This window comes from Rousettus aegyptiacus, unplaced genomic scaffold (genome assembly GCF_014176215.1).
Source record: "Rousettus aegyptiacus isolate mRouAeg1 unplaced genomic scaffold, mRouAeg1.p scaffold_m13_p_11, whole genome shotgun sequence".
NCBI lineage: Eukaryota > Metazoa > Chordata > Mammalia > Chiroptera > Pteropodidae > Rousettus > Rousettus aegyptiacus.
The window spans coordinates 23,550,206-23,574,057 of record NW_023416286.1 but is presented as its reverse complement, the minus strand read 5'-3'; the positions used below and the strand labels follow the sequence as shown (position 1 = coordinate 23,574,057).

The window sequence follows — 23,852 nt, the reverse complement described above, 5'->3', positions numbered from 1 at the left end:
AACAGGCAGCTAAAATTTTCTCAGGTGCCAAAATGCAGAATTGCAATTTTTCCCTTTTTTGATGAAAGAAACACTCATTTGTCGCTGTCTTTGCTCACACAAAGAGCCCTTAGAGAGAAGAGACAGTGTATAAGGACAGGATGCTAAAGATTATTTCGCTTTTCTTTACTCTGATTTCATAGAACCAGTAGCACTTCATTTCTTTGAAATGGCTTTTAGTTTCCTCAAAATAGCCTCCTCTGTAACTCGGTTAAGGAAACTTAAATATACAACCTGTGAGTCTGATGAATGGAACTTCTTGTGGACATTCGCAAAGCATTACTAGATTGCCTAAAAATCCCCTTGTGTTCCCTGTGACAGGTTTGTGATTCTTACCCAACTGAACTGTACGTTCCCAAATCAGCCACAGCGCACATCATAGTGGGAAGTTCCAAGTTCCGGAGCAGACGGCGATTTCCTGCCCTTTCTTACTACTATAAAGATAACCACGTAAGTCTCAAGGCATGCTTTTGTTTTATGCTTTGCTTTTCTTCTTTTATCATCAACAGGCATTTTCTAGTGGCTAGCTGCCGCGCGTGTATGTATGAATTCTTAAAGGTACGTGGATATTGCTGTGAGTGGTATGAAACAACACAGCTGTGCTTGAACCCCTATCATCTCATGTAGGAGTTGCCAGTCCACATTTATTTGACAATAAAGTAATGCAACAGAGTCAAAGAAGGTCACCTGGAGAGGCACCACACTTGTTCAAACAGTGCTGAATACCTTTGCAATGCCTATTTTAGAAAAGCGCCTCCCCCCCCCCCCCCCGCGCCACCCCACTCTCCCAATCCATGGCAGCCTCTTAGTCTTATTTTTTTTTAATGGCACTTTTTTTTTTTAGTATCCTCAGCATGAGAAATTTTTATTTTTGGAGAGTGGGTTTTATTTTTTTTTTAATGTTATTTGTAAGATCTAGAATTAGGTTTGTCTGCAACTAACAGAACTACATAACAGCAGCTTAAATAGGATAGAACATTTTCTCTCAAACAAAACTACAGAGGTGGGCAGTCCAGGCCTGGTATCCTGGCTCTCCTCCATCAGCCCTCAGGGACCGAAGCCCCTTGCCCCTGTCTGGTCTGCCATCTGAGAGTTTGGTCCTCATCATGTGGTATAAGAAATGACGTTACCACACAGCAGCAGGCGGAGGAGGGCTAGGGGTACACTCACGGCTTTTTGAGAAAGGTTTCCAGAACTGCGACATGACACTTCTGTTCACATCTATTGGTCAGAACTGCACAGCGCAGGTGAAAAGATACAGTTTTATATGGGTAACCACATGAACAACTAAAAGTCGTGGTTCCATTTCTGTGGAGAATAAGAAAACAAATTTAGGAAGACAAGAATGGTCTTTGCTACCCACTTTAGAAGTTATCTGACGGTAGCCAGAGAAAAAGTTTGCTTTTCAAGATAGATAATACAGTTTTGGATTCAAAGCCAAGTGAGGCTGTGAACAGTTGCCGCAGGGGTGTGTGTGAGTTTGTATGCCCATCATGCACCTATAGGCAGGGAATAGGGTAGAGTCTGTGTCCGATTCTAAGTGGAGGGTTCCAAAAGTACTTCCAGCTATGCCAGCTTCACCAGAGTAAACACATAGCCTTCTGTGTTGCCTACTTTGAAGGCGAATATTCCTTTAGCTGTGTAAGTTCTGTTAGTTGAAAGGATTTAAATCATCTTATTTTTGGTTACTCTCACTGCTCTGAAATAGGGTCAAAAGCAGCCAAGTATTTTATTAGTGTCCTATATTGTTTGACTTCAAATATATTTTAACCTCTACAGAATTGGGGCAGTGGTGAGAGGCAAAGAAAGATGTAAATCTCCTTTGATAAAAAAATGATGGATAGTTAGAAAATGATGTTGCATTTGAAACTAGGATGCCAGCAGCATTTACCTTTTTTGTAGCATCCATCGATAAAGAAGTAAGAGAGGGAGGACCTTTATTCTTTTATTGTTAAGAGGTGGGGTAGGCTGGGTATTTAGAAAGTGAGCACGGTGACTATCCTACTTCTTTTCCTTCTGTTTTGTTATTCTTGGATATTCTCAAGGAAGGCTTGGGGGAGGGTGTTGTATTTTTGTTTTGTTTTGTTTTGGTGAGTGTGAATATTATAATGGCAGGTGTGTAATGTCTCAGAATGGGATCGAACTTTTAGCAGTTAGACTGCAGAGGCCAGCATCTGCATCTACTGTGTCAGACCCCCATGCCTTCACTCCTGCCCTCGTGTGCTATTCTTTATTTGATGCACAGGCCCGAAAATGAACTCATACAGCAGTCAGTTACAATTTAAAATAATTGATTTCCTATATTTAAAAATTTTGAAGCAAAACATACTTCAAGTTTTAGCTACATCACCTTGTCACTCCAAGAGAATACTTAATGTGCGTGATCCACTTTCCCACCCCCATTAACTAAAATCTACACTGCAGGTAGAATAATGATCGAATTCATGTTTCAGGACAATGTTTAGGTTTTACCATCAAGGTTAGTTATGTAAATGCTTCTGATGTGACAAGAGTTTTGTAAAGGGAAATGTTACTGAAGGTGGGTTTCTGTGGTTAAACGGAAGACACGTGAAACGGCAAAGCCGTGTTTCATCGCTGTCAGCTCTGTGATTGCTCAGCAAAACCCACACGCGAACCAGGCCGGCTTCTGTAAAGCTTAAACAGATACAGATCATGCAAATTTGCTGATCTTTCTTCCCTTTTGTGCTGTTAGACATTTTAGACTTGAGTCTGTATTCCGACCCTGATAGAACTTATGCTTATGAATAAGAATAAGACATTTCTTAGTTAAAATACTGTTCCCCATATATCACTTTGTTGCCAAAGGGGCAGTTAAGGTTTTGATGGTCAGATGACTTGGTTAACCTTGGGTAGTGGAAACTGGCAATTAGATTAAAGAGGAGCTTGACGTGAACATCACTGCGTGAACCAGAAGTCCTGTTGAGGGCCCTTTGATATAAATGCCCCTGCTGATGGTACATAATTCCTTTTGGTCAGCTTTTATCATACATGGTATTTTCATCGCTTCCTATTCACGTATTGGCGAGGTTAGGATTCCTGCTCTGAGGTTACTGGGGATGGCTGAAAACATGGCACCTGACACTAGGTTTATTAGTTAAATGTACTCACTGCCCAGGGGAGGAGCACCTCACATGCCAGGCAGGGCCATGTGAGGGCTGCGCTCAGGAACGAGGTGAGAGCCATTAGGGATGAGGATGGCAGGCTTCATAGTATCAAAAGGATGAAGTGACCTGGTTCCTGAGGGAGGATGGTGTAGTTAGTGAGAAACATCCCTGTCTTTTCTGACGAGGAGTGCCAGAGCTCACTTTTAGGATTAGAATACTTTTTTTTTTCTTCCCTGATGTTTTTAAATGTGCTAGTAAAAATGAGGGAAAACATTAAAAAATATATTTTTTACTATAGTCTTGCCATTAGTAGTATCCTATAAATATAAGAGAATAGTTATTTACTTTATAGTTCCACCTTCAGCAGGAAAATGGAGCAATACCAATAAAAGGAAATTTGATTATTTAAATGGCTTTAAATTCCATAATTTGGATCCTAGTCAAACATTTTTACACGTTCTAATTTCTTACACAAAGAACTTTTTCACACTGCCTGCCCATGTGTTGGTTTCTTTGACCTGAATTAAAAAGACACCGACCTTGATCTCCAGAAGGCATTAGCATGAAACTTTTATAAGCTGGTGTGGGGCATAAGTGAACCAACTTGTTGTGCAGATAGCCTAGCGGGTCTCTGGTGGGTCCAGTTGCACAGTTGTCTGACACTGTTGTGTCTCCACGGCTTCTCCCCTCAGGCCTCCATCTGCCGGAGCAGCCAGCCGCTGTCAGGCTTCAGCGCCCGGTGCCTGGAGGATGAGCAGATGCTCCAGGCCATCAGGAAAGCCAATCCAGGAAGCGACTTCATCTACGTCGTTGACACTCGGCCTAAAGTAGGTATCGCCATTCTGATGCGTGTCTTTGCAGCTCTGAATCATGAGATTGGACACAAGGCAAAGCTTTTAAATGACTGCCATCACCCACTCGGGTTGCTTCATCTGCGAAGGGGCTGTTCCTCTTCGCAGAGTCAGCATTTGGACGCTCTGCATGGCTGCTTCCTGGGTGTCCTAAGTTTCTGGCTATGTCAGGTACTTTAGATATTTCCCCTGCTTGAAGAAGCATCGTACTGGGTACATAGTGCACACATCAAATGCATGCGGTTTAAATGCACCAAATTCTTTCTTGGTTTGTTTCTAAAATGACCTTTTCTGTTCAACAATATAAAATTTACTATGGAGCTCCTGCAGTTTAATTTTCATGAGATGTTCAGCTATACTATTTCAAATTCAGCTTGAAGTAATCTTTATCACTTGGAAGGATTTCCAAATTGTAATGTTAAGTAAAAAAATAGTCACAAATTGGGTAGCTCCTTAGTGTAGTGGTTAGTGCATCTGCTTTACACGCAGAAGGTCCTGGGGGTTCGCACCCCAGGTGGAACCACAGACCATACCCCGGGTGCATCAGGCCCCAGGTGTGCCAGGCCCCAGGTGTGCCAGGCCGCCCCAGGTGCACGCTGTGAGTGTGTGGGAGGAGACGCCCCACCTTCAGAGATTCAGTTCTTAGGGGAAATGGCAACATCCATAGGTTAAGCAGGGGAAGTGTGTATGTGGGGGAATTATAGAGGAGAAAAAAATAGTCACAAAACAATATATACACTTTCGTGTTGTGAAAAATAAAAACTAGGACTATAAAAATTTTTGTTAAATAGAAAAGGGTCTGGAACGATAAATATCAATCTATTAAAATTCTGTGGAGAAGGGAGAAAGTGGGGAGGTAGAGAACTCTCTTGTTTGAAAAGATTATAATCATGCATGTATTCATATGTTAATGTTATGAAAAACAACCAACAGGAAATAATAGATCTGGTCATCAAGGGATAAACCAAGTCCATCTCACTCTTACGTCTCTCTCAGCTTTACATTTTAACTCTCGTTAGCATTAGGTACAGTATGATTTCCCATTTCACTGTTTAGACACATTTTTTTTTGTAAATCAGTCAACAAATCGAGTCCTCAGGGGGATGTGCCAGTGAATATGTGAAAACAAAAGCACCAACAAGTTCATGAAATATATAGCACAAAATTAGATGACAGAGAGAAATGGCCTTTCATTGACATTATTTGGCGTTGTAATTTCTTGCCGATAATGAAAATGTGCTTGGACCTGTGACTGATGAGAGAGGTACATGCAGCTCTCTCTCCATATGGGTATGGAAAGGGGTCCATACAGCTATTAAGCAACAGAGTGAGAAACAGAAAATATGTATAATGTCATTCTATTCGTACGATAATAATTATATTCTAAAAATTGTATATGGTTCTTTCTAAGCATTGGAAAAAAATTGAGGGTATGAACACCTAACTGTTAACAGTGGTTTTTCCTGTGGGCTAATAGGAGGATTTTAAGAAAACTTTATTTTATAAACTTTAGTTCCAAAATTTTTTATTCATAAAAAGGTTAAAAGAGTATAAGGACCTTAAATGTTAAACATAGTTACCACATGACCCAGCAATTCCACTCTTAACTTAAGAGAAATGAAAACATATGTCCACACAAAAACTTATACATGAATATTTATTCTTTATTAATAATAACCCAAAAGGAGAAACAACTAAGTGTCTACCAACTGAGAATGGATTAATCAAATGTGCTATATCAATTCAATGGAATACTATTTGGCTATAGAAAGGAATGAAGTACTGATATGTGCTCCAACATGGGTAAGCCTTGAACATGCCATGCTAAGTGAAAGAAATCAGTTACAGAGGGCACATATTGTATGATTCCATTTATTTGAAATGTTCAGAATAGACACATCCATAGAGACAGACGGTAGATTGATGGTTGCCTAAGGCTAAGGGCACAAAAAGAAATGGGAATTGACAGCTAACAGGTAGAATGTTTCTTTGGGGGATAATTAAAATGTTCTAAAAATAGATGGTTGCACAACCAAACACCCACAAATTGTATACTAAATGGATGACTTGTATGTCCTGTGAATTATATGTCAATGAAGCGATTTTAAAAAAGAACTTAAGGACACAAGAAATATTAGAACAAGATGAAGGAAGTATGACCAACAGCCCAAGTCACTTAAAAGTGTATAGTGATCTTAAGAATAGGTAATCATCGACACAGCCTGTGCTAACAGGCGATGATGCAAGAAATAATAACTGGATACTATCTAGTGTGTAGGCTCTCAGACCCTGGCACTTTTCACTGCTTCTCTGAGCCTCATTTCCTTAAATATTGTGATTCAAGGTCTGGTTCACTTAATTTAATGTTTTCTTAGTCTAAGATCAGTGCTTTACTCATCATACCCTTGACAGTTCCCTCTGCTTTTGACAGAAGTGAGGCTATGGGATAGATGTGGGTGGATCAGTGAGGGTAGTTACTCTCCGAAGCCAGATTAGCAGATCGATCATGGTGTGAGATCAGTGATGTAAGAGATGTTACAATTATTTATGAAGGATTGCCTTCTTTATGTGGTGTTCTCAAAGAACAACGTATAGGGATAAGCATCTGACTTGGGGGTGGGGAACAGCTTCTCTGCTTAAAGATTCTCACCTGAAAGATGCCAGAAAATCTCTGACTTTTACTGTTCCCTTTCGATTTGTACTTTTCTTTCTGATTCTTTATAACCTTGGCTACTTTTCCTTCTCTTCGTTGTACTGTGTATGTAAGTCAAATGGAGCTGTTCTGAATTTCCTAATAGTAAGAAATGACTTGGTGGGTGCCTGTTTCTTAGACACATATACTGAAGACAAGATAAGAAAAGGAAGGAAAGATAGGGGCTTTACTGAGTTGAGATGTTCTTCTCCTGTGCTGTTTTCTTAGATTTAAATAAAGGCAAACAGATTCACCTACTAATTTAAGGGCCAGTGAGCCAAGTGTGAACTCTGTTATGTAAGCCTTCTGGGAAATGTGGCAGTTGTTGAGCCAGACATATTCCAGATTTAAAATAAATTAATCCAAAGGATTTGATTTGAAGGGTATATTTAGCACGGTGTGTTTTTTCTCTCTGCAATAAGAAGTTTGATCTTCATCCGTTAAAGAAAATTGGCATCTCGTACAAGTGGTGCCCTCATCTCATGTTTACCCATGCACACACACAGTTCACGTGAGTTTTAAACTGTTTGCTTAGAGCTTTCATTCTTTTAAAGATCATGTCTGCTGATTTTTGCTCCAGAGCGTGTTAGGCTTCCTTGGTAGCCAGGAGACTGAGTTCATGTTTGTTATGTAGGGTGGGCAGTAGCCACTGGGGCACTGCCCAGGTTTGCTTACAGTTTTAATTAAAAAGAAGAAGGGTTAGGAGGCAACCTGGATCATTCTTGTCCTTTGAACAAGGCTCACTCCAAATGCTGCTTGTTTGGATGAAAGCCTTCTGAATTGCTCGTCGACATTAAAATCTTGGGGAGTAAAGGCAGTGAGGTCCTCAGCATGTATTGAACATCCATTCAAAAAAAAACCTATACGCTTTAGGTCATATATTACTACTAGGATTTGGTGCATTAAGAAGGTATGAAATAGTGTTGATACCACAGTTGTCGGATGGTAAAATGAGAGATACCTCATTTTATCTCAACCTTCCTTGTTCATGACTATCAATTTGTTCTGGGACTTTGTTGAACTTGGAGAAATGCCAGGTACTTTCTCATTTAATTCTTGCAAATGAGGAGATATTCTTTCCTTCTTATGGATAAGGTCTTAGATTTAGAAAGGTTAAATCATTCCTCCACGGTCACACAGTTCAGGGCAGAGCCCAGATTCAAATCCAGGCTTATCTGAGCCAAAGCCCATTCTCCTTCTGTTTGAACATGGTGCTGTCTGTTTATAAAAATCTCCAGGGGGTCCTTATGTCCACTCTTGGGCTCAGGAGGGTTGATCCTTTCTGAGCACATACCCAGTGAAGCTCAAGGCTCACAGCCAATGAACCAATCACAATCTCACCTGGAATCAGGCCAGGGCCCGAGGAGCAAGAACGGCTCTGAGCTGTTCTCTGACGCCAGAACCATGGGAGGAGGTGGGAGGAGGTGAGGAGCTGTAAAGAGAAGAGTGAGGTGAGGCAGGCTCCTGACCCAGCCAGTGCTCGGCCTTTTGCCCAGGCTCCTTCTCCAACGGCTCTGCAGTTATTGCTTCTCATTTAACCATGTAATCGATTTTTTAGTTGTATAATAGTATGTCACATTGGAAACTTTTCTTCTTTTTCGGGAATCAGTAATTAAGTGGTATTAACTCACTGAATTGTGCGAGGGAGGATCTAAGATAATCAGTTGTAAAGATTCAGATACCTGATAGAGGAGCATGTAGGACCTTATTTCCTAGTAGGATGTGTAGCAGACCTGCTGATGGCCACCACTGGCAGTGAGCAAGGGAAGAAGACTTGGAGAGAGATGGCAGCGGAGCAGTCTGTTCTCCCTATCTTTGGCAGGACAAGGTAGAGGAATTTCCTGTGGGTCAGGTGGACACTGAGGAAGGAAGCTGTACATGAGCAATTTTACCCTCCTAAGAGCGCTTGCCCACTGGAGGCTCCCAGCTGCAAGTATCTGTGGGTTGTATGCTAGGAAGGGAAGCTGAGGGGACTGGATAGTCTCAAGCCAGGATGGATCTTCCATGTCAGTGAGCTGTATGCCCCCATGAACCCACATACACGCCTTAGGAGATTCAGTGTTTAGACACTTATATTAGAGAGGGCAGTGATGGTCTATATGTGTTAACCAAAAAATCAGGGACAACAAATGGAGAGAGAATTGCAGTCTCATCCAGCTTTTTAAAGAGATGTTTACCTCTTTTCTTATCCCTCCTACCTCAAGCCAGATAGAGCCCAGAAAAAAAGGGTAAAAAAGAGGGAGTACCAGAGCTGACCCCTCACCAGTCCAAATAGCCTGTAATGAGAGAAAGAGATAATTTTGCATCAAATATGGTATTAGAATTTTAAATTAAACCGGATGGTGATTTCCCATTTGAGTGTAATCCGAAAGCTTTTAGTTCTGCCTAAGATGTCCTTAGGGGGCAGGAAAGGAGGGTTTTGACCAGCACTGTTGTAGACAGTAGTTGCAAGAAATGCAATCTTCTATTGCCATGTTGATTTCACAAGTTAAGGTTATTCAATTCACCAGTAACAGGTGGAGGGAGAGAAAAGGACTCTTTGACACTCTGTGCTACAATAGGGCCGATCCTCTTCTGCCAAGATCAACTTCTGTTCTCATTTTCCAGCCACATCAGGGCAGGTCCCATCGTCATTCAGGTATAGAATGTACTCTGTTGAAATTTTAGACTCTAGGGCTCGATCGTGACCAGGCTGACCTTTAACTTGATATCAAGATTGGCTATGTTTTCATGGTTTTTATATGTCTGATAGGTTCAGGGTTAAGGGAAGGCTCTGACTCTATTTCTTAACATTCTTGGCCTGTTCACCTTTAACCTTCATTCTGCTATTCAGTCATTTGTTTGATTGGTCAGCTGGTCAATAAATCTTCATTGAGTGCCTGTCGCGTGCTAGATCGAGGTGTGGGATTTGGCCATAAGCAAGACCAGCAAGCCACCAGTGGAGCTTCCGTGTTCTACCCCATTCCAGTGGATCTTAGGAGTTATGGACACTAAATTTCAAATTTTTCAATTAACCTGCTCGGAATCTTTCAGTTGCTCTCAACTGGCACAGAGAAAGTCTAAACTTCTAAATCGAGCCTGACCCTAAATATTTTTTAACTTCTTCTCGCACTGCTGCCGCCATACTTGAACCTTCCACTCCGTTCACACTGGTCGGCTCTCCAGTACCCACCTGCTCCTTTGATTTTTGTCTGTCCACCTCTTCTCTTCCTCACTGTTCGATCTAGAGTGCCCTTCTCTCTCTGTTTTTTCAGGTTATTATAATCCATCTCAAGTTCTCCTTCTTTCATGACCCGTTACCCCTGATGCCCTAGGGCACATGGGGCTGCTCCCGACTGGAACTCCCGCCACCATCACTGCCTCTTACCAGCCAGTCACCCAGTTCCCGCCCAGTCCTGGGGGGCATTGTCCATTACTGCATGGTGCTAGTGCTTTCCCTTACACATGCAGTGATGAGCTTATGGCCTCAGGAACAGCTTAGTCATCATTTTATTGTCTTCAATGTCTGGCACACACTAGGTGTTCATGAAGAGTTTATGAGAAATGAATGGGTTCTTTTTGTTTCATTTGTAAACTTTTCTGCACCCAGAGGTGCCGAGATTATCAACAGTAGAGTCACCTTGGGTTAGCAAATGGGGCACTCTTTCTAATCCTACTTTCATTTGTCTGTTGTGTTCCTTAAGCAGAAATTGGAACTAGAGTGCAGTTATCTCCATTGTTTTATCTATTTGAGAATTTTGGGGAGCTGAAATGAAAAGCTTTACCTTTGGTTGTGAAATGGACTTCTCAACCAAAGGGACAGGGGCCCAAATGAGACTTCTAATAGAGTTTTGTTTACATAAGGGACACTATCACTTCTTGAATTTTTATTTATTATAAAACTGTGTTTCCTGCTTTGAGGGTTCAGCTTTTGCCACATTATCATGATAGGCCCTGTGAAATATGTGGAAACCTTGAGAAAGTACCCTTTGGATGGTAGGTTAAATAGTGCCACCTTCTGTTTATAATGAGAAGTACCATTGATTTTCAAGAGGCCATCTTGTGTTGCTTGCTTTTAAAGACTACGAATAAATTCTCCCAAGTCATAAGTAGCCAACTACTTAAAAAATGGGAACAGAGTCCTATTTATAGATTAAAATAATAATAGTCCTAGTATTATGAATTTTACTCATTGAACTGTTCAATCAGAGTATCTCTGTGGTATGTGGTGAGTTCACTTTACGTGAATTATTTAAGATAGAGAATAAACTTAAGGTTCATGTAGCAGAAGGATGTTTGCAGGTATCCTAGTAAAAAGCTTGTAACATCTTTGGAAAATAATTATACAAAGCAGTGATATTTTATAATAGTAAGTTTCTTAATAATAGTGTCTAAAACTGTAGAAAAATTTTCCCCTTAAAATACTTAAACATTTTAAAGCATGAAAATGAGTTGTCTAAAAATAACATTTTTATATTTTTTTCTTGATTAAGGCCAAGCCCTTTATTCTCATAGCATTCCACAGAGAAAAATATCATCTTTTGTAAATTGGAAACAGCGTCCTGAGGGGCTAATGTGCCCCAGCTAATGGCACACGAGCTAAATCATGGGGCGAGACTGTTTTAAAAATATGACGTGTCTGCCAGCCTGAGCCCCTATAGCAACGGCTGCCCTCAGATGTCTTATTTTTCACTTCTATTACATTTTATTTCTATTATTTAAATCACGAGCCTGATATATCTTCTCTGTAACAATAAATACAGGAATATCTAAAGTAGTATTGATAAATACTACACTTAATTGATAAAGTGTACCCCTGCCCCTTGCCACCTCTCTTTCTGCTGCCACTCCCACCAAATTCATATAGCCTTGGATAAAAATTCATACATTTTTGTTCTGTTTACTAAAACATATAAAAATAAATGCATATCTGTAGGTTGGTTTGTTTTACGAAGAAAAAGATGGGATAATAGTGTGAATATTATTCTGTAGCTTAATCACTTAACATGTCATGGGCCAGTTCTAAGTCAGCCTCTCTCTTGTGCTTCTGTCTCTCTCCATATATATATATATATATATGTTTTTTTTTTCTTGTTACTTTTAGTAGTACAGGGTATGAATATATCATAATTTATCCAGTCATATCCCTATTGAGAGATTCAGAGGTGTCCACTTTTTTACCGTTATAAAAAAAGTTGCAATAAACGTCATTCTTGGACAATTGTCTTTAGGTGCTGGCACTTTTAATTGTGTCAGATTCTCACAAGTAGGAGATCCGAGCCAAAGAATATGTATGTTTCTAACTTAATTTAGCTTTTTAAACTTAGCTTTTTGAAAAATATTTATTAATGTCCTCTCAGTACTGCACGGTGGTCCTAAAAATGAGTAATTTTTCCAGCGGTGGCTCCTCCGTGTCAGCACTCTGCCTGGGAGAGCCCCCAGCCCTCTGTGGGCAGAGGACGAGAATGGCCTGTGAACACTGTTTTCTAGTTTGTGATTGCTCACTTAGCCAAACACCAAGAATGGTGTATTCGCAATAAATCATTCATTCTAAAAATCCATATATTTCCCAGCTAAGGCAGGACTTTTCCCCTTCTTGATTTTAGTTATACAAGTCTGAGGCAAAAGTCTTATATAACTTAATAAATTTCTTCAGAATTCATTATCATTGAACCTATTTGCACTAGGAAACCCCCACTTCTTGTCCACAAAATGATGGTAATGAAAATGATCAAAAAGCCCTAAGAAGTGTCGAGATTTAAATAAGGTAGCTAGAGGACATGCCTCTGGAGACTTAGCATCTGCATGCTCTGTCTTCATCGTATTCAGTGGTTCTTGCTCAAGATTTAATTAGATATCTTGGAGATTCTTGTAGGCACTTTAGAATGAGACAACCATTCCTATGTGCTTAATTGCATTATAACTCTGGACGTTATCATGATCTGACTTACAGAGCTTTATGTTGACAGTTGTGTCTGCTGACATTCTTCTGCCAGCCTACAGGTTTTAATGTTTAGTATTATATTTGGGCAACCTGTCGCTGTCACAGAGTCCTGTGTTCACTTTGGCATCTGTGTCAGGGAACTGTGAGAGACTTCTTCAGAAGGGTTTATCCACAGAAAGCTTCTTACCAGCTCAGAAAATGTTCCTCACATCAATGAATTTATGTCATTGAATACAAGCTCAGCATGTGTGTCTGAAACTACGTAGTTCAGTACATGTTTCAGTAATTTAAAACATGTCATATTTCTGCATATCATTTTGAATGTTTTTATGGATATCCATAAAATGTTTTGGTTGTTTCATGTTCTGAATATAATTGCTGACTGCTCTGTTTTGCTGACCCCTGCAGCTTAATGCCATGGCGAACCGTGCTGCAGGGAAAGGCTACGAGAACGAAGACAATTATTCTAACATCAAGTTTCAGTTTATTGGGATAGAGAACATCCATGTCATGAGAAACAGTCTGCAGAAAATGCTGGAAGGTAAACCATTTCCTTACACACAGCATTAAAAAAATGCAGTTAAATGTTTTAATGGCAAAACTAAATAAGATAGTCTTTTGATTTTAAAATTGTATTTTTACAATGACGCTATTTATCACGGTGGGGTCAGTTGGGAAGAATATCATATTTCAGTGACTCTTTAAACATTTAACAGCCTTTCTCTTATTTCTTGTGTCACTCTGAACTGATTATGTCACTTGGTTAGCAGTCAGGCACTCCAGTCATTCTTAACATCTGAGATAAAGGTGCACAGGGATAGTTTTTCTTTCTCTCTCATATAATTAGCTTGATCCACATTCAAGGCCATTTGGAGATAAAGCAGTCCTACAGTTAAAGCAAAAACCTTGTAGGGAAATGAGGTTTGTAAACTGAATCTGAGTGGCTGAATGGCCATTAGAAGGGAGGATGAGTCTCATTTCTGAACAGTAGCAACGACACATAAACCCACCCCTATCCACCCCGCAGCCACGTGCACCACTAGACACTCACAGACTGACATACTCACCGGAAAGGAAATTACAGAGATGGATTAGGTAGCATAGAAGAATCATTCATGTGGCCAAACCAGCCATAAGCTGATTAGCAGAAATTCTGCAGTTCAAGCAAAACCAGCTTCATTTACTGCTTATGTCCCTTGTGATTCTAAAGATCCAAGGAGGAATCTGTTGCCACAGTCCACCACTTCTGGCTGTAGTGGAAACCAAAGGGAAAGAGGAGATTTGTGCCATGGGAACCTAGAGAGGCTGTAAATGCTGAACTTGCACTTGGGGGAAAAGCCCTCGAGGGATGGAGTTGAGTGCCAGGGAAGGGGCTGTCTGAATAGGAAATGTGGGGTCTGGAATGCAGAGAGACACAGAAAATGTTGAATGATTTTTTTTCCCAGGATGAACATTTGCTCTCAGTGGCTTAGGCAGTTCTCTGCTTAATCAGAACAACAGGATGTAGTGAGAGCCTAACAATGGGGCTGGAGAGGCTTGATGTCATCGACAGACTAATTTCCTTCCTCTTTCCTGGATCCCCTGGGTTATCTCAATCATTGTGAAACTTTGAGCGCATCAATTACCTTATTTGGGGCTCTGTTACCTACTGTAAAATGAGAGAATTGGACTAGAATGATTTCTTGTAGCTGTGACAGCCTGTAAATCAACAATTTGATGCCCCTGGTTACAAACCTTTAACATTGAGCATTTGAATGGTTAGAAGAAATTTCTTTCTGCATCTGAAAAAATCATGGCCCCAGATCCATCTTCATCTTACTTCCACAGGAAATTTGCCACCTCTCAGGTCATAGTGATGATACCTGGGCATGACCGAGTTTCTTAAACCTTTGGAGATTATCATGGGCAGTCTGCTTTTTAGATGTCAAAAAATTGGACTTATTTGGTATTGTTATTGAAAGGGTAGTCTGACTTTAATATGAAGAATGTTCATCGTGATCAGAATCATTAAAAAAAAATTTAGATCTACAGCCCTGCTACCCTGAGCAAGCCTGATCCTGTCTGATCTCAGAAGCTAAACAGGGTCTGGCCTGGTTGGTTAGTACTTGGATGGAAACCACCTAGGAAGACCAGGTGCTGTAGGCGTAAAAATAAAATAAATTAAAAAATAAGGGATTGTAAGCCAACAAGGTCTTCGCAATCTGTGAGGTCAACCAAGGGTTGCCTCCCCTAAAAAAAAAAAAAAAATTAGGTTGCTATGCTTTATATTTTTCATTTAGTAATTTTATAAGCTGACTTTCGAGAACATACATTTCCTTTTATGCTCCAAAGAGTGCTTATATCACTTTGACTTTAGTTTTTAAATTAGCATTGATTTGGTTTCTTATTAGGAACCATTTCCCTTGTCTTTATACCTATGGTCTGACTCCCTGTTTCTAAAGGAGATGCACACTGACCGAGTTCCAGAGGGCAGTGTCTTCTCTGTTTCATGGGACTTCCGCATCACTTTTCTAGCTCTGTGTCAGTGAAAGAAGCAAGGACAACTTTCTGGATGCCTTTCAGGGGACTTGACCAATGTTTGACTATCTGTTTTTACCAAGTAAATTATAAACCACCATGAAGCCCCAGCTAATGAAGTGATGCAATCAGACCTACCTTCTGAGGTTTTTTCTCCTTTGAACAGCTGTCCTTGGTATCAAAGATATTTGACTGCTGGTCACTTGATAGGAAGAGGACTAGTGCTTTTCATTCATGATTATTTTCTTCGCTTTTTTTTTTTTAATCACTGTTATTGATATCAGAATAGATTCTGAATAACAGAGGAGAATAACTGCATTCTGGCTGCACATACTTCTGTCTGTGAGCAAGAGTTTTAGGATATTTCATCAGAAACTGAAATCTAGGACCAAGTTCACATTCTGTGTAGGTCCTTTTGTAGAGCTAATTTAATTTTTAAGTTTGATCTATGAGTTCTAAATCAGACTGTTTTGTGGTATGAGATCATAATGATGCCTTTCAGTTACGTTTGTGCTTTTATAATTTATCAAGTGCTTTTCACAGTAGCTTCCCTTTTGATCATATAATGGTTTTTTCCTCAAATAAGAAAAAAATGTCCTATAGTGTCTCTCTCTCTCTCTCTCTCTCTTTTTTTTTTTTTTAATTGAAACAATCACTAGAAGAGCCCGGAATAGGCTCTTTCCAAGGCCAAAGAAATTGTTACCAGATGTGGAGATAAAAATCTCCCAGGGCATCCTTGGTGTTGGGGAGATCACTGAGAGGGAGGTAGAGAGGTTGACAGAATTACTCTTACATCCAGGCTTGTCGAGGTTGTACCACACTGTAATGCCTCTTTGTAAATCTGTTTTCAAGGTAAGGCAGCCGTTGATGGGGAAAAGGTAACGGCAGTGACATCTGACATCATTTGGATGTTGATTAAAAACTGTACTTTCTCCAGGCACAAGTTTCGTGCCTGGATTCTACATGAATATTAGATTAATATTTTCGGCCATTGTTTAAGTTCTGTGTAACTGATCACTTGTTCTTTGATTTATTCATTTAACTACAGATTGAGCAACTGCTACATGCCAGGCATGGCTTCCTCAGTATTTTCACTTAATTGATTGTATTTGATTTTCACAGCAACAGTGTGCAGTATGTGGTATTGTTTTCACCTTACAGATGAGGACACTGAGTCTCAGCAAGGTTAGACAACTCAATTTAAAATAATTTTTAAAAGAGGAAGCAGTTGAAACGGATTAACATAGAAAACATTCAAACTTGTTCTGTTAATAGAAGAAATGGAACTTAAATCCTCAAGATACCATTTTTCACTTATTTTTTAAAAAGTAAAATATTTAATACTGAAAAGAATGTGATACAACTCGTACTTTAAATATTTCTACTGCCATTTATATTAAAGAGAGATAATATATTGCCTCCCTTTAGGGACTAATCTAAAATATGGTTTTTAAAAAAAGAAATATACATGACTTTTTATAGTAGTGTTTTGTTTATAATAGTAGAATTTTGGAAGCTACAGAAATGTCCAGTGATAATAGACTGATTAAATAATTTTGTTCCATCTCTTGCTAGAAAACATTACATTCATTAAAAATAAGAAATCTGAAGACTATTGTATATATTGTAACATGGGAAAATGTGTACAACGTAAGTGAAAAATTCAGGTTGTAAAATTGTACAAATATTCTGATTTACTATATGGTAAATCATATTTATGAAGAAAGACTAGGAGAGAAAGTCCAGAAAATAATTGGATTAGCATGGAAGGATGACCGGGGAATTTCTTCTTTTTCCTTCTTTATTTATAAAATATCCTCTGTGGTTAGTACATTACATGAAAAAACAAAAAACAAAAAAACAATACCCATTGTCTCATAGTTTCTATGAGTCAGGAGTCTGGGCGTGTCTCATATATAAATGGGAAACCAAGGACCCTCTGCCCAGGGACTTAATAAGGCTGTAATTAAAGTGTCAGCTGGGCTGCATTATCATCTGGATGCTTAGATGGGGAAGAATCTGCTTCCAAGCTCATTCAGGGTGTTGGCAGAATCCAACTGAGGGCCCCGAGTGAGTTTTGGTGGCTGTCAGCTAGGCGTGAAGCTTAGGCCCTAGAGGCTGCTCACAGCTGCCATGTGGAGCTCTGCATAAGCGGTTCACGACATGGTACGTTATTCAGCGTGCCTCTCTCCAGTCTGGTATATTACATTTTAGAAATATTTTTATGTTGTGTTTTTAAAAATACATAATGAAGCAGAATTTGAGCCTAGTACTTTCCATCACATTCCTGTGGTCCTTGTTGATTTGTGGTTCTGACACTGGACAGGCTCACAGATAACCACCTGCATGGTAATGGTATTACATTTAAGGAGTGATTTAATGTTTAACCTATTTTAAGATGTTCTTATACCCTTATAGTATGAAAACAGTGTTTTATACTTTAAGATACATTTAATCCTCATTGCAATCATGGTAAAGTTATTCTTAATATACCCATTTTAGAGATGAGGAAATTGAGGCACAGAGGCTAAGAAACTTGTGCAAGCTCACAACAGTAAGTGGTAGAACCAAGATTTTCATCTAATTAGTATGAATCTAGATGCCACACCCTTTACCACTTGGTTTTATGGCCTCTAGGTAGTGGGTTGGATAGAAAAAGGATCTTGGCCTAAGTGTCTGGAGATCTGGGTTTAGGTTCTTGCCTTAGTCTCTGAGTAAACATGAAGAAACTTCATTTCCTGTATTTGTAAAATAATGTGAGCAATATGTCGATTCTAATTCACAGACTTACTAAAAAGATTTCTTGCAAACCATAAATTGCTTTCCAACCTAAGAAGTATTATGCTTTCTCTTGGGAAGCAATACTGTACTCGAAAATAAACAGTGAATAGAATGGATGAATGAGTGGGCTGCAGATTAATTCAGTCAGCCAGGCAAGCATCTTAATTTCTTTATTCAAGAGACATGGAGTAAGACAATACAATTTCTGAGGCAAGAAAGTGCTGCCTTGTGATATGATCTCTGTCTACTCAGCACAAGTTCATAAAAAATAATTTAATAAATCACATGTTAGGCCTTGTGGGCATTTTCTCAGCAGTCATTTTACAGAAATACAAACCTCGGCCTGACAGTGGATCAGATGGGAGTGGATCCAGAGCACAGGAACAAAGGCCTTTTGTCGATTCAGCAAGCTGGGCAATCCTACAGCGAAGGGACCAAGCAGATTCGATTTAAAAGACCGAATTTTTTTTAGCAAGCCCCAAACTGTCATATCCCCTGAAATTGTGGGCATTGACTGTGGAGAGTTTTGTGGCAAAATCAGGTGGCCCCAGAGATGGTATCTTATTTGTGCTTCTGGGTGAAGGTTCTATGGCCTGATTATTCAGAACCTTCATTGGATATGGAAAGGTAGTTGAAAGCAGAGAATGTTGAGTTTGTCCTGGGGCACCTTTGCGGTGGGGACTGCATTCACTTGTCGCGCTGCTCTGGTCTTGCAGGTAGTCTTCGGTGCACCAAGGTCTAGAAGAGAAGAGGCCCTACCACACATAGCTCCAAGGTTTCCATGAGATACTTCTCTCTGCTCAGAGAGTTCAGGTTGTGGTTATGAGTTTAAATGTCCTTTGAGTTTGATACTTCTTCCTTATCTCCTGTCTTTGTGAGGTGATGCCTAGTTCGACCTTGAAGAAACAGAGGAGTTCAACCCATTATAGATATTTTGTATTTGTTTTCCATTTTAAAGTAGTTCCAGTTACATTACCTACAAGTTTATACTATGAAATTCTATGAGATATGAGCTAAGAAAAGGCTATATAAAGGTTAATCTTTTTTTTTAAGTTTCCATATTTTGACTCTTTACCAATGGTAATTTCCTCAGATTATTGATCTATTAGATGAGATAGCCAATAAGACCTGGCAGAAAATCTGGTCATTACCCTAAAAATTTAGCAAAATGGTGTGAATTTCCACATAGAAACCCCGCTTTTCTATTAAAGTGGAATTAGATAGCTTCACACAGCAATAACCATTATAAGGCTTTTAAACAAGTGTTCTGCTAGATCAACAGGTCTGTTCTGGCAGGCTTCATTAGGTATCATTTCATGGTTGTTGGAGGCAAGAAGTGATCAAGAGCGTGTTATAAGAAGATGTAGAATGTGGCTGATAGAGCGCTGGATGCTGTCAGCTAATCTCATATCCTAAGTGCTAAGGCATAGAGGAAAGAACATGACCCCTTGGGTTTATGTTCTGGGGACTGGATTCCAGCTCGATTATTTCCTGGCTCTGTAACCATGGATGACCTAGTAAACCTATTTGCATCAGACTTTCCAATCTGAAAATTGGTAGTAAATAATATCCTGTGTGGTAGATAATGTAGGTGGAGTACCAGGCACGATACCTGCTTATAGGAAGGGAATAACTAGGAGCTGCCATAGTTATCAGCATCCATTCATTCATCAGCTTTGAAACTCTATATGATAGGTATTGGATAGAAATATGCTTTATTAATACAAAATGAAGTAATTGATTTTTGATATAGAGCAACAGTCAAGGCAGGCAGGAAGGAAAGATGGTGCTTGCTAATCAGCAACGTCACTGAGGGCTTTCCCTGGGTTAGTGGGACGGCTGAAGGTTTTAACCAGATGTCAGAGCTGCAGACTTCATCTCCCGGTGGCGTTATCAAAGGAGAGGATAAGTGAAAATGAAGGGACTTAATGAGAGAACAGCGGCCATTTTTATCGTAATTCTGCTTTATCTTGAGGTTCACTGATACGATTCAGAGTTCAAAAGTTTTTATCTTTAGAATTATTGTTTTATATTTTGTTAATCCTGATGGTCAGTTTTGGATAACTGGGACATTTACTAAAGGAGTGCTTGTAGAAGAAAGTTTCTCCCATAAAACGAAAGATAGACATGAGTAATTTTAGTGACAAGATGAGCTGTTTTTCCGTAAGGCTATAGTTGGGATTTAGCAGTTCGGTACTTGCTCGCCAGTGGCAGTGTGGTCTGAGATTTGAGGAGATGCGATAAGTGTGGAATGAGTCCCTACCTGCTACATCCCGTGCTGCATATCCTGCTTATTTCACCGCTTCAGTTAATTGCTGCCAACATCTTAATCTTACGTGATGCCTGGGTGTGCCTACCACTAATACCTTATATCCACCCGATTTCCTAGCCTCTCAACATTTTCTCCCAGTCTAGACTTCTCTGTATGCATTCGCTTTAAATTTCCTGCTTAGACTTTATCATTTCTTAAGCCCTACTTTCAATTCATTTCCTGTTCATCGTGGCTCAGTTTGTATACTGACTTAAGTATTCTCTACTTGTAGTGAAAATAATATGGGAATTGGAGTCAAGGGCACTAGATTCTTATCACAAGGTACTGGTGTCGCCAGTGTCTGAGCCCACTCCTCCTCTCTAAATTGAGATCATTGCATCTACTGTAGACCACCAAGTCCCAAGCCTTACATGTGTACATGTAATGTAAGTGGGCATATATATTTTTAAATTTATTTGCTGCAAATTCTGTCTTTCGACTCAAAATTTACACGCAGAGCTAGTGAATGCTAACAGGACATTCTTTTGTGAACCTGCTACTTGATTTTTTTTAGGCCACTTGTAGTAAGTATCACCAGAACATATGTTTCTCTCGGTGTATATACATGCATTTACACACACATACATGTTTACATGTTTATTAGTTGGACACACACTTGTGCTCATGTGTGTACCATTTCCTGTGCTGTTAACTCAGACAATGCTAACAAAAGTATACAGAATTTAAGCTTGATTGCACCTTACCATTTTATATTTTAATGAAATTCTTTAAAAGAAAATAGGGCTCTACAAAAATGGCTTCCATGGCGTTATTGTACTGAGATTCCGGAAAAGGGCATCTTAGACAAAGCTGGTGAACTGTTTTTCCTTACTATAAGGAGGTGCTACATACAAAGCTGGGATTGCTTTAAAGAATCATCAATTTTGTTGGTGCCCCGTGGAGAAGCTAAAACGCACATCTCTCTAGTTAATGTAAAGTTCTCTCCAGAGAAGCCCGTGTCGATGGCATAGATAGGGAGGAGGGCACCACTCATATTAGTAAATTGAATACAGTTCACCACAGAGCTCAGAAATTTCGCTTGTGCCTCCATGGTGGGCTTTAAGTAAAAGAGGGAGACTATAAAACACGTTTAACCAAACATTTCCGTTTTTCAAGCCGTAAGTCCTCTCTGAATGGTTTCACCTGCTAGGATGTTCAGTGAAGAGAGAGTATTATCATTTGCCAGTTCTTTGAAGACCATCTTATTAGATCTGAAATGTGAAAGGGAAAAATCATACATCAGCAGAAGTCAGGCATGTGTCAGGTGTGATAATTAAGGGGTGGGGTGGCGGGGAGGTGAGTACATTTCAACTTTAGATCTTAGGAAAGTCCAATCCCACAGGGTACAAATGGCTCTTTTTTGCCCCTCACTGACACCCATCCAGCAACTGTATAGGAAGAAATGAGACTGGTGCAGGAAATATCTAAGAGGGATCATCTGAGGCTTATTTCTTCCAAGTAAATTTCACATTTTCTCAGGATCTACAATGACATGTCTTTTCTTTTTTACATATGTGTTTTTTTATATATGTTTATGGGATAAGTTGCCCTGTATGTAAAACTAATATTATTGGACTCAGCGGTTAGTAAGTGCAACTCTCTGCAATCAGTGGCATATGCCTCTGATGTCAGCTGAAAAGAACTTTGTTCAGCAAAATGGTTTGTAAATATTGGTTCGGGTTTGGCAACAGGAGTGAGCAAATCAGTATTTCTGCCTTATCCTGAGTTTAGTCAAACAAAGTCACCAGTTTCATATTTAAAAACCCACGCACTAATTGTTCCAGTCTCAAGTATATACCCCCATCTGTTCCTGTGTATTTAATCATCTGTAGAGCTGTTTGCTTTTAACACTCCACTCAACATCTCAGGGGAAAACACCCTCTCAGTGGTTACCTGGCTTGAAAACTCGGTGAGGTTATTTTATTTAATGTCTACAGTTTCAGTGTTCCTGAAAACATAAATGTGAAACAAGGAGCCATTCTCAGTGTGGGGAAAAGGAGCTGACCTGGCAAGCGATGCCGGAGCTTGTCCCCTGCTGTGTGAGCACTGGAACATTCTCTCTGGCAGGACATTTTAGGGTCTTGTTCTGTGAGCCATCATTCCTCTCTTGCACAGGAGGTCTCCAGGTTAGCTGGAAAGCCCGATGTCTTTATTTTTAACTTGCTGTCATTTCCATGCCTTGGGAGAGGAGGTGAAAAAGATCATTTGTTTTGGGGTGAGCTTCAGAGTTTAGATGCCAAGATATCCCTCTGGCTCCCTGGACTCTTTGGAATAAAGGAGAATGCCAGCTCACCCTAAGCCCTACCATAACAACCAGAAAGCTTGGCCCATTTAATGGAAAAGACTTGTTTGTAAGAGAACGTTCTCTGTGGAGGACTGGAAGGAATGAGAGGGGCCCTGAGACTACGTGGCGGAATGTGTGCAATTTAGGATTAAGTGGAACACTTGGGTCACGGCCTGGGGTTGGACAGAAAGACCAAACAGCAGGCACCCAGGGAGTGTCCAGAGCTCACAGAAGGTGCTGGAATTTCACATCTTCCTGCTGAGCTGTGGCCACATGGGCAGAGGCTGAGCCTGCCACTTGGAGGGCAGATGTAGTAACTGCTGGGCTGTGTCTCCAAAGGACACATCTCTGGGGGCCTGGCCGGGAAAGCAGGGGTCGCTCAGTTTTAACGGGGGGCCGGTGTTTGGACTTTGCATCAGATTCAGAGGTCTGTGCCGAGACTGGGTGCCTGCACCCTGAGCTCAGGCACAGATGTGCTGATGAGCACCCTGGCTCGTTGATTGCTTTCTGGGAATCGGCTTGGCTTTGAGAGCATCACTTTCTGTGTGGATTCCTCCCAGCACTGTGTGACCTGTCTTAGCACGTGCCTGGGTCCAGGAGCTGGCAGTCCTTTCCCACCAGTCGCCCCTTTGCTGTCTTACAAAAGACAGGCACACCCGTTCCCATACCTTCCACCTTTTTCTGGTGCATTTTCCCAGGGTGCATGAGAGGGTGCATCGTTTTAACAATTGTTGTAGGAGTATGTGTGTGAAAAGGTCTGAAGACTTTTAATTAGGTTAATCTTCCTTGAGCAATCTAAATCAGTGCTGTGCCATGGAAGTATGATGGAGGTCACAAGTGCGTGCAACATTTGTCATGTTAAATTTCCTATTATCCACATTAAAATAAGAAGAAATGGGTGAATTAATTTTAATAATAATATAGTGTATTTAACTGTGTATCAAAAGTATTATCATTTTATCATGTAATCAGTATTAAAAAAGTATCAGGGAGACATTTTATATTCTGTTTTTTCATACTAAGTCTTTGAAATTTGGAATATATTTTACACTCACAACATGTCTCAACTGTTTCAGGTGCTAATAGCCACATGTAATTAGTGTCTATTAAATTGGATGGTGCACTTCTAAGTGATAAAATGCATAACCTTTAGGCTGATAGTATGTGGGAGCCAAGCATTTAGATTGGTCCACATTTGAATTATGTAAAATAATGTAACTGAGATTCAGAGGCATTGCTTTAGAACATGAACTCTGGACCAGACTGAATCCCAGCCTCACCGCCTGTTGACTGGTGACCTTGAACAAGTTACTTAACTTCTCTTTATAT

General features: G+C 40.1%; 1 protein-coding gene across 3 annotated transcripts in view; it reads left to right on the top strand.

Annotated features, from left to right (window-relative positions):
- Positions 1-23,852, top strand: part of MTMR7 (myotubularin related protein 7) — an 87,506-nt gene that overhangs the window by 44,868 nt on the left and 18,786 nt on the right. For all 3 annotated transcript variants that reach the window (XM_016129892.2, XM_016129902.2, XM_036228611.1), the window contains 3 exons: positions 361-489; positions 3,857-3,991; positions 13,039-13,171. In XM_016129892.2, coding sequence (XP_015985378.2) covers positions 361-489; positions 3,857-3,991; positions 13,039-13,171 — 397 coding nt within the window. The remainder of the gene's footprint in view (positions 1-360; positions 490-3,856; positions 3,992-13,038; positions 13,172-23,852) is intronic.